General features: G+C 38.1%; 1 protein-coding gene across 1 annotated transcript in view; it reads right to left on the reverse strand.

Annotated features, from left to right (window-relative positions):
• The window catches only part of LOC126381757 (gamma-aminobutyric acid type B receptor subunit 1), a 51,549-nt gene that overhangs the window by 25,239 nt on the left and 13,866 nt on the right, over positions 1-12,444 (reverse strand). Inside the window, exons 4-6 of the mRNA XM_050031226.1 lie at positions 11,848-12,064; positions 5,096-5,264; positions 355-470 (exon numbers count right to left, since the gene is read on the reverse strand). Coding sequence (XP_049887183.1) covers positions 355-470; positions 5,096-5,264; positions 11,848-12,064 — 502 coding nt within the window. The remainder of the gene's footprint in view (positions 1-354; positions 471-5,095; positions 5,265-11,847; positions 12,065-12,444) is intronic.

Raw genomic sequence — 12,444 nt, forward strand, 5'->3', positions numbered from 1 at the left:
TCCATTAGCGTATTATATTGTAAACTCATTTTAAATAGGCAGGTGCCGGTCCAATATGTTGACTTGGGCGCCGATGTGGCGTGTGTATCAACGTGAAAAAAACACGAGGAAAAAATCTCACAAAGCTTGAAAAAAATACTTCCTTACTTTGATTAAAAACAATGGAATGACTTTCCGCAGATGTATGTAAATGGATCCATTTCTATTTTATTCGCTTATTTTTATGACAATTGTTCTTCAGCCGTATGTGTCGGCCATGTTGTGCGAGATCGTTTACAGCATATGTAGCTAAAAAAGTAGAATATACAAGGGGTTGGTGTAAAAAGCGGTGGATTTATTGCTAAAAGCACTTACCTAGAGCAACGGACCATACGGCGTCGTACGCCAGCGGGGCCTCCTGATATCCCTCTGGGTACCTCTCGCCGTCGATGTCATAGCCCGCCTCTCGGAGTGCCTCGTTCAGTCTCGACCTGTCGTACATTATATTTTTTATCAGACACACAATATTGTAACTTAAGTAACTTACTTAACAGTATATTTTACTTACCTACGCGTGTTCTAGAGATGTTTGGATGTGTTTATCTTCATCTGTATATAGATACTACGACACCTTATATAGGTTATTGCTACTTAACGAACTGTAGTACCTACTTATACTAAAATGGACAAGTTGATAGGAAAGTAGGTTTCATCGCGTCCCATCTCACCCATCCGCGTGAAACATGGCATAAATACACGTTAAGATTATTTTACTCTTATAAAGTTTTAGTAGTGATTCAAAGCATTGAAAACTTAGATGATTAGTATTCCACGGACTACACGAAACTCTGCTGTGAAATTGTGGCGGAGCTGTGGAGACGCTACAGTTCAGGTTTCCAAAGCCTTTTCCTTAGTTTGCTTTTTATTACCGTTATTCAGTAGCTAATTTGCCTAGGATTTGCTCATTTATGCACTGTACTAATTATGTAGATGTACTTAAAATATGCATTGCTTTCGTGTTCTCCTATGTCGTCGCCACATGAGCAAACGATAAAATTAATTCTTTGCTCTTTATTGTACAAAACTTAAATGTACAGAGAACATAATGTACAAAGACGAGCTAAATTCACCAGCTTAGTTTTCTACCAGCTAAAATATATTTTACAATATTCTGTCCATTAATCGCACAGTGATCTTGCTACGATTTGACCTCTAAACTTCATCCTATATACCTAATTAAAGCAGATAATTTTAATCCTTTGGGCTATTGAATATTAATTTGAAATGAATTATTAATCTTTTGTTTAAGTAGGTCTTTTTCATTGAAAACTTATGGAATTACCCAAATACTTAAAAGAAATTTCAAGACTATCGTCCTTAGCTTTTCCAAAGTTCTTGGAACACTTTCTTCCTGGCTAACATGGTGTGATGAAAGATTATATTAAGTACTGGATCATTTTGGTTAATAACTATATCTGAAAGTCTTGTGTAATGCGGGACGCCTCAATCCAATTATTCTATATTTTTGCGTAGCCGAAACATATCAAGCTAAACATTAATTAGACAAGATAGAATTATATTTATGTATATGGTATACATAAATATGATTAAGACGAGTAAATGTTCTCAGACAAACCTTTTTCTTCCGAAAAAAAAAATATTTTTTGTTAAATTTGTGTTCAACTTATATTTCTTTTTATGCCATAAGTGTTACTTTACTGGGTTGATATTCAATAAAATCGACAGACATACGAGTAGTTACCTAATTTTGATTTAAGAATAAGAATTAAAGAAAGGGGTTCGTATTGAATTAGACACTGCTTATTAATGTGAGAATGTTGAATATTGGTTTTATGTTCTAAGACAGCATTTACACCGTGCTCGTAAAGTTAACACTTCCATTAATAAAATAAGCCGTGTCTGCTCGTGACTTAACCACATTATGGTATAAGTACTACAGGTATAAATCTTATAAGGTATTGAAAGGGTGGATATAGAAACTGATACTCTTACTAAAAGTTTCCGACAAAAAGCTGTGTAAATTATTCCGCTGATTCAGTTTGAAACAAAGAGCAATTTGTTAAAATGTATAAAATCGCTGAACGCTACATATTACAGTCAAATATTTCGAACTTAAAACTACTTAAGATGCTTGCGACTGCGGAAAGTAGCAAAGTATTACAAATAAACGCTCTCTTATACTTCTCGAGACCGGGCGACTGTCTTGTCCTAGGTATAGGTACTAACTTCTAAGAAATGTGCTTCAGAGTTCGTGAAGAGTTTCATTTTAAGTAGTCTGGCACAATGCGATGTATCCACTAGCCGGGCTTCTAAGATATTAATTTTAATAGAATTTATTGAAACGATTACTGTCCAGGCGACTCTACATTCATTGTATTGCATAAACACCGACTACAGCTCGAAACGTGTCATAGTTGTATATTGAAAGCAATGTAGCGAAAGAAACTACGTAGGTATTGCAATGCTTCCTTTTTGAAAAACCCCGCATGCGAAAGCATTTTCAATTCGTTCAACATTGGATAGCAATAAATTTCTGGCATAGAATTTTCGAATACCTTCGTGATGTGGGCGAATATAAAAAGTCCCCTCACGAATCATGATATGTGCGGTGTGTTGGGCTCTTTTAGCTTAAAATGTCACACGAGACGAAAGAATAGAATATTACGCCGAGCTATGAGTGGTGACATGAGGTTTATACGGGATTGGTTGAATGAACGCTTGCCATCGCTATTCGTAGGGCTTATAAAGGAAATCTTTGTCATATCTACTGTCATGCGCTTTCTATTCGAATTCAATTTATATTCGCACCTATGACGCGCAGAAATGGATAGTCTAGAGATTTGGACACGATTTCATAAATGTAGATTCCGTAAGAATGTCTGTCTCATTATCAAGACTACATTTTGTTGCTTACTTTTAGGATTTGTCTGTTACGGGATTAGCAAAAAACATTGATGTACACTTGTTAGATCTTAAGTAGGTATTGCGTGTAAATACGAGTATTTGGGTTTGCTCTCGGCATTGACGAGGCCTAAGATGGAGCTCGCTCGCCCAGAAGTCCCCTCAGTATGTCCTAAGCAAAAATTTCTGTAACCATAGTCAGTTTTAAGTGCAATATGTACCTAACCTACTTTATAATCAGCTAGTTGGTATAGCTTTACGATTTTAAAATCTATGTTCAATGGAAATAAAAACAGCATTATATACACGGAGAAATGTGTAGTGTGGTTCTGCTAAGAAAGCGTGGTGACACGGAGGGAATAATACCGATAGGCAGGATCCGCAATGAATGGAAAACCCCGGCCCGCTATGAATAAAATCTTACGTGGCTTATGGTAAACAGGTAAATATTGTAACCCTCATTGTGATGTTTTCGCTCGAATAGTTTCAATTTAATACACACGAAAAGAAGCGGATTTGTGCCTTCATTATGCTTAACTGCTTCACGACATATACAGCTTTCAAATGTTTCCGCTCTATTAAAAAGAGCGCTCACAACAAAAAATTGTTTAATTTTAACAAACAAACTTTGCAGGCTCCCAGATCCAAGTCACTTTGTTGTAAATAGTAATTTTCAGGTACTAGTTAATATCTAGTATTCATAAAAACAAAGTACTTAGTACACATATCTTCAAAGATTTTAAATTACATGAATAAGTTATCTATTTCCAAAACATAAAACCACTAAATTAAAATTCGATTTTTAAATTCCAATTCTCCAAATAAAATACCTAATTATTTAAAAGAGGTTTATACCAAGGAGGTTCAAATTCGGAACACTTGGAATTATCCCGGTTATTTGACGATCTTAGCCATTAGTTTGAGGAATGTTTGAGACGTCTTGTCGAAAATTAACATTCACTTTAAGTTAACACAATGGAGCGAGTGTGTTAATATCATTTAATAGAGATTAGACTCGGTAGATTGTAGGATAGTAATATAGGTATAAAATTGTCATATTGTAAATATTTTTAAGTATTTCCTGTATTACTTGATTCCAACACAATATATACTTACAATTGAAATAAAAACATGTTTTAACAAAATTGTATGTTCTTATGGGTACATTTCTTACTATTCCTGCTTTTTCTCTCGTGTGTGAGATGAATGACCGATCTCATCGATTTTGGTGTCAGTAATACTATTGAGCCGCCAAAGGCCCCTAACATCACTCATATAATGACTATATATTTACTTAAGTAAATAATAGCCGGGACCGATTGCTTAACGTGCTCTTACTTTTGAATAATCGAGTGATGCTAGGCTGATGCCTAGGAATGATAAAGTGATTTTGTGATTATTTCCCCACCAGGATTCGAATCCAACCTCGAACTGGATCGTGAGTCCAACCACTAGTTAGTATTCTTTAATTACGTTGTTTAAACAATGAGTTTTATTGTGCCCTTTGTCCAGCACAAAGTTTTATTTTCTACGGTAAAATATTACTTCTGTTCTGTGCCATATTATCTCGTAAATTGGTACTTTAAATCGCAGCTTCTTGTAGATCGATTTCACAAAACAAAGTGCGAGATTTTTCTCTAGTGGTTTAAACAAATGGAATAATATAAAGTTATTACACGGGCTTAATAATGTAGGGTGCCATGATTCCAATGACATTTAGGTTACCTTACTAAGAAAACTTAAGCAAAGACAGAAACATCCTAACTAATATTATAAATGGGAAAGTGTTTGTTTGCTCGTTATGCTTTCACGCCTTTACTACTCATGCGATCATAATGAAACTTTGCATAGACATTGTCAGGGTACCTACCACAAAATACAAAGTATATGAATACTTTCCAGAGACGGACTATTGTACCTACTTGCCGCGATAATGGAATTCCACGCGGATGAAACTGCAGCTAACATATTTTAGTATTTAATTACACACTAAAACTACATACGTTTCACTGTTGAGCACAAGCCTCCCCTTAATCAACCTGAGGGAGTATGGGGCATATTCTACCACGCTGTTTCACTGCGGATTGGTGGAGGTAATTGTACTAGTAGTCAATCCATTCGCCAGATTTTGAAGCTACTTGAAGACCACCGACTTGGTTTCATGACTAAGTAAATAACAATTGTATTATCCAACCTGAAGTCCTCTGATGTCATCCCAGAAATGGTGGTCTGGTTGGAGTTCTGGTTCCACATGAGGGCCTCCGTGGTCAGGTGGCCCTCCGCCGCCTCCCGCATCTGCTCCACTGTGCACTCGATGCCCTCTCTCTCCAGGTTTGTCTCGAACCAGTTGTCCTCGTACCACCCTGGATTGTACAAGGAATTATTTTTGATAAACATTAGAGTCACACAGTTGGCTTGACTATTATAGACGACGTCACGGGTCAACACCTATCACGTAGGTCTAGCAGAAAGCTCGGTGAGGTGTGGGTACTTAGTTCATCTTGCGACGCATGTAGCTACCTTTGACTACTCCAATTGGGATATAGTCGTGAGCTTATGGTACATGTTAAATATATGGTTGGTTGGCTCGGATAAAAAGAGTTTGGATAGGCAGCCAACGCTCCGAAACGAAAAACCTCACTGCTTTCGCGGATACGATTTTTGTGGTGAGTGGAATGAGAGCTGGTCGATAATGTGTTTCTACTTAACAAATTATTATTTCTAATAACGGTTGATCATTTAGCACCATTTTAACACCCATTGAATATGAGTCTTCAGATTTATACATAACTGTAAGTATAGATAGATTTTTAATAATGAATGAACGAACTCATCTTACAAAAGACCGCCGCACATTACATTAGCATCGACAAAGGAAATAAATTATTCAAATATGATGTGAGATATTTTTATTGCAGAAAACGTAGGATACGTACTAAGTTAGTATTGGAAATAGAATATTTCCTTCTTATGCAACTATGTCTACGTCAATAATGTATCAATGCAATCCTGTTTCTATCTTCTTTTTAACCGATATACGATAAATGCAGCGTTCCTATTATTGCCTTACATTTTCCGTGTACATTTATTTTCATTATTCCGCACAAATAAAGTTGAATGCTTGAAATATAACACATATTATATGGAACGAATATGAGTAAGTAAGTAATGAAAATGCATCGCGATCGTGCAATAGTCAAATGTAGGTAGGTATATGTCGTGGTCGTGATTCCACGCGAATTTTACAAAATCTCACGCCGTCCATCACTGCTGTTTCAATCAATATTGATTTATACATAGCAAGATACTTTTTGATACTATTGTATCAAAAATATGTTCGAACATATAGAGGAATAATTTCGTTTGAAAGTTTACAAACTATTTCATATCCGTCATATCCGTGAAGAATATAAAAAGAGTTACTCGTTGAGATAGGTTTTACAGAACCTCGGAACGAATATAAATGGTACTTTTTTTCTGACGAAATGGCTCCGAACCCACGATTTCATAATAATGGCTATATTTCGGGATGAGGAGCAGAATATAGCTGATTAATATTAGGATAACGATAAACGAAGAATATTAACAACTTAATTGTTAATGTGCAACCACCGAAGCAGTCTGATTGATTTTGACTTGCAAATTACGTTTATTCGAAAAGTCATTAATTATTCTAAACTGGGTGTTCTCGTCTTGTCTTTCATGAAAGGGTCTTACTGCAAATTAATTTTATTCTTGATAGAAAAAACAGATAATATTTTTTCTTAGTTCGAGTGAGCAGCCGGGCTGTCTCTGTCTCCCCCACGACCATTATTTATCCAGTTTCTCTATCCATTTCCTTTGTCCTGTTTGTTGTTAACAAAGCCGGCGGCGTACAAATGTATGTTTGTAGTCTCTCTGTGCTAGCATATCCACGGCGAGGTATCTCCAAGTGCCAATACAGCTTGTTCACTTTTATGGCAAATCGTCTTGGCTGCAAGAAGCGCGAGCCAGCAAATTCTAATTCTCCATCAAAATATTTCAAGTACTAACTTTTACCAAAATTTTTGCAACATGCCGCAGTTATGTAAAAGTTTGTAAATGAAACATGGAATGTTTCGGTCATGTATCACAAAAATGTGTCGCGAGAGTGGTGGAACTGAAATTGTTTCAGGCTTTTAACGGTGATTTACTTTATTTGGATATATTTTGTGCTTTTTGCTTCTGTTCTTTATAATATGGTGCTACGTAGTATTACATAGTTTGAGTGAAGGTAATATACATCCCATTACTGACTGCAGAGCTTTATTCAGGAGCTTGAAATAAAATTTGCGAAAAGCTTTTCATTTCGTCGCAGCGTTTTTAAGGTATCTACTGTAGGTTGACCTTTCGTTCGTTTGTACAGTTATAAAAAGCAAAGTTCATGGGAGCGGTCGCTAAAACGTCGTCAATTTACAGTTCATCACAGAGTTGGTGGTGTGAGGGTCGCGAGACAGAATTAGGGACTTATTTTTAGAAGGACAGACAATGTCATAGTGAGAAGGGTTTACAGTGGTATTATCGTACCAGACAAATAATTAATTTTTAAAATACGCTTCATTGATGTATAACATACAGTCTTCTCTTCATTAAGTAGTGGACGTGGTTAGGTTATAGAACACTTTCTATCGGTCAGCTCCACATTGAGATGGGGATCAAACTGTCGGGTCACTTTAGATATCATGTTATAGGTATGAATTAAGGGCCCCATCTCACTAGGATACCATTATGGTTCTGAAACACCCTCAAAAACTCACCATGGTTGCGCGACCAGCGGGAATTTATTCAGGATTCAGTTAAGTACTTACAAAAAATTGGTTGCGGAACCAGGTGATTGATACAACTGTATCCAGTTTAATTAAAACACATAATAACGGGTTCTTACCGCTTTTAAAGCAGGGATATGAGACTCCCGATATTTAACCCCGCGATATTTGACGCGGTAAGAAGCAGTTATTATGTGTTTAAATTATGATAATAACCGCGTAAACTTAAAACAATGTCCAGTTTGTTGGTGGCGCAATCGTGGTGGCACCACCATAGTGTCGTTGTGAGATAGGAACCTAACTCTACCGGGAATCGCCCCAGAAACACTATGAATGGCTATAATTACCCCACTAGCACGGCTCTGTATCATGAATGCATGAATGAACATTATTAGCCAGCAAATTCATGCGTCACTCGAATGATGGATGTCATGCATCATTCATATTAATTTGCAAAACTATAATGTTCATAATTGACACTCTTGTCATCTCGTTAGGACCGTATCATTCGGACAATTACAGGGTTACTGTATAATGATATGACCCTCCATTATAGTACGTTTTGTCATTGTACCTCTGTTTTAAGCATAGCAATATAATATTATATAGCATCTTATTTTTATAGTAATTGGTGCACTTGTATCATAATTATTTTTTTCCGAACTTTAAGTTAATTAAATGTCTGAGTTTTGACAGGATAATTGATGTAAAAAACCAAGGTTCCTAAAATTTTCCTGACTACCAAATTAAGATTAAATTGTTATATTACAAAAATCTGGAGCAAGACGGTTTTAAAGCAAATAATTTATTCAACGTCTAAAAAGACTGTTATTTTATTTTATTTATTTAAATCAGGCAACACAAATCCCCGCTGCTATAAGAAGCCCGATTTTACAGCTGTCCTGCTATGCATGAGGATTCACGGCGCCCATGGTATAGGCATAGAATAAGGAATACGTACGTATAGAACGGCTACTCTCCGCTCCCCACCAGCGGTTGAACTAGGTTTACCTCAGCCCCCTCGGTCTTACTCTAGTCCTCAATGAGCGTCAGCCGTCACACACACAGATGCGCGTGTACATAACATCAATGTGTAGTGTCTTTGTGGTTTAGGTACTGAATAGTTACCTACGACTGAACCTCCCCTTAACGAGGATGTCACTAGGTCTACATAAACTGAAAGTTTTATTGTTCATGTAGGTGTATTTTGGAGTATATAATGTGAACGGAAGCGAGGGTTGTCATGGTAGTGGGCAGTGGACGTGCCTGCCCGCAGGTCCCAGCCTCGCAATATTTATCATCCCTATATCCACGGTTTTATTGCAGGGTGTGCGCCATAAAAAACCGCAAACACAACGAATATCTTTCGAGTTGCGAACGAACGTGTCGATTATTTTTATATGAAGTGATCTCTTTAGTGGGCAATTTTATAGGTCGTAATAAAGTTTTATGATGACACAGAAAAGATTTGGGGGCCCGTATTAAGGTCACCGGACGCTGATAACCTGCCGAACTTGACGTTTGGCTGTTCGCCAGCCCGACGCGGTCCACACTCGATACCTGGCCCGCGCCGCAAACAGGTGTAACTAATCAAATATTAATTTCACGACCACCAACTGCAATCCGCAGAATCAAAATCATGTTTTCTATATTTGATAGAATATTTGACTAGGTGCTATTTTGTGATTTGTGGCATTGTGCACAACATATTATATGATTCAAAACCCGGATATGAGGTTAGTATCGGATCTTGTTATAAAAGTGCGGGGGCGTATTTGCTATAGTAAGCTGCGAGTAGAATGAGAATATTGTATCTACTACTGCTGATCTGTTTAGCAGAAAAGAAAATATCGTCCTAATTTTCTCAAATCGCTACCTTTTTCATTACTTACATCCAAAGTCGTTTACAACTTTAGTTACGAAAAGCTTTGTGGTCTAGATTTGCATGGAATTGTAAGTTATGTCGGTTTGGGCGGTGGGTGCGGCGGCGGGCGATCATGCTTGAGAACCGCATCTCCACTAATTCGAGCCCTTGCGGTCTGTTGCGGGCTATCTACAACACCACCTCAACTGTTCTACAACACGAATTATTGACCCCACTCTCCAAGTTGCAAATTAGCTACCTGTCTCGTATTACCTAACTCAGAATACTCTCCTCCTCTTCTCTTCTATCGTGTGGATTGTGAGGTGGAGTACCAACCCCATCATCCCTGGTGTCAGGGCCGCCAAGGACCCCTGACATGGCTCAGAGTACTAAGACTATACCTTTATAATTTATTACGCCACAAACCCAAAAGAAAAGGTCGCCCGTAAAGTCACCTTATATTCATCTATCACAATTTGTTAGGATTTATATTATCTTGCCAAATGCTCCGGGGAAGTAAAAGTGACGAAATGAAACGAAATAAAAATAGAAGATTTCTTTTTACGTTTCTTGAACTCTGCGAAGCATTTTTCGCAAATACAATGAGGATTGTCTGCGCGTTCCTGAACGACACTAATGAGAATTGATTCAAACAAAAGACAATCACCATGGCTAACAGTCGACGAGCGTTCTCCGCTAAACTCTGATTCATGAATATACAAATCCGGTTTTATTGCTGTTCCGTTCCGAATTACGATGCCAAAGTTAAAGAGAGAACAAAATATCCGCCTATATACATTAATAAAGCCTGAACCGTGGCATCTGCGTGTTTGGGGACGTAAGCTACTGTCATCCCTTCATGAGGGGGCGTGTGAAATTTAAATAAAACACATAAATTGACCAGGAATGGGTACGAGTCAGGCGCAAACTTTGTTCTACAAACTTGGGAACGAGTTGGTTCTTCATATTATAAAGCGTCTAACTCAAGAACTCAGCCGTATAGGGACATGTTTATCAGTTAGTTGTTTATCTCTCTTGGGGCGTTCTTTTGTTCGCCCTTAGCGCATGTACGTAATGTTACGGGTTATGTGCATGTACCCCTTTCTAATCTAAATTTACTCTGTATGATATATATGGTTATTTAAGTATGTGACTTTCCTGAAACTTTTGCGCGTCAAATACATAACTGACATTATAAGAAGAAAAGCCTGTTTGAATGTCCTGCAGGAAGGGATGTGACATTTCATTTTTGTAAGGGGCCATAGAAAGTTTTCTATTTCGGTCTTATCTTACGTCAGACATTTGTTATTGTTGCTATACTAGAAAATAGTAAAATCACAAAAAAAAAAATCTAGGAAAAGTTTTACCCGATAATATTCCTCAATTGGACTCGTTCTTTTCTCCGATCTCCAATGAGGAATTTTAATCAGGAATACTTTTGCAAGTTTAAACTTCGTGCACCGTTCGTGAAGCGTTTCACCTAGAAGTAAGTATATACCTATTTACGACGGTTTAGCTATATATCTAAATCTTTTGTATCAGGAACTACTTTTGGAACTTACATATCAGTATCCATGGTTTACAATCCTCTTGAGGACCGTTATCTACTATTCTTGTGTCTACTATTCTTCTCTTTGTCTAAGGATTTTTTCTCACTTCCATTACTGTCGCACGATGTGGTTGCTCCTCCGGGAATCGTCCGGGAAATTCATTAATAAATATCTCGTTTCGTCCTGGGAGACCCATTTGTAAAAAAGAAAAAAGTCTACGACTAAAGCAAGAGTATGTTAAGTTGTTACTAGGGCGTGAAACCGCCCAACTTTAAATGTATGTAAAACACAACATTATACGATGAGAAATTGCTACTTTCGTTATTATACTTTTGGTGTAGCAAGGAAGTACGTATGGTCGTATTTCTTTTTATTCTCCATAAACGGGTGTGGAGAGGCGGTTTTAAGAGTTATATTATGTATATTCGTAGAGGATTGTCGGGGACGCAGCCATGCGGCAATATGCGTCGCTGGGCCCCAATTATTTCGTAACGCTATTTTGTTTTTCATATTTTGTAAAGCTTTTTTAATACTGTTTACCACCTTTGATCATTTAAATGACGTGTTGTTTTAATTTTTTCTCGTATGAGTGAGCTTCACGCATACAATATGTGGCGGTTCATAAACGGCCTCGTATGTCACAGGGAGTAAATAAATGGTGCCATTTGAACGTGCGAGCAATGTAATGCGTGGCTTGGACTCAGGGAGGGTGGAGCGTCGTGTTGGGCGGGTTGTAAGGTTGACTTACCGATGAAGAACCAGACGTAGGACTTGCCGTAGAGGCGATGCTTGTAGACCTCACAGAGCACGCGTCGCGCGGCTACCACGTAGAAGAGGCCAACGATGACGCGCGCGTCTTGCCGCCGCAGGTTGCGCACGGCATCCGAAGGGTCCGACAGGAACGACTGCCGCGTCACGATTTCGATGCCCACACGCTTGCAGTGCGCTTCCAAGTCTTCCACCGTCTGCACAACATACACCCATAACATTACTAGAACGCACAAGTTAGCTGCAAAAAGTATTTCACGCACCCCAACAATCCGTCTGCCTGTTATGAAAGTTTTTCCTCTAATTTAGCTTCCATGTCTGGAGTTGCGGACGATAAAAAGTGTGACGTGTGTTTTCCGCACGAAATGTATATGGGCCTAAAAATGTAATTCAAAAAGTTTTTCTCGGCAACGGGAGCAAAATAGCAGAGCGATGCAAGAACGCTTGAAACCCACTTATGAAGAAAAACCCGGAGCCGCTCTAATTACATTGAACCGGCGTGAAAGGCCCAGCCCCATTCATCGCGGCGACTGTACGTACACTGTACGTGCCCCTCGTTAAGCTGCAACCGCGTGCG

This window comes from Pectinophora gossypiella, chromosome 3 (assembly GCF_024362695.1).
Source record: "Pectinophora gossypiella chromosome 3, ilPecGoss1.1, whole genome shotgun sequence".
Lineage (NCBI taxonomy): Eukaryota > Metazoa > Arthropoda > Insecta > Lepidoptera > Gelechiidae > Pectinophora > Pectinophora gossypiella.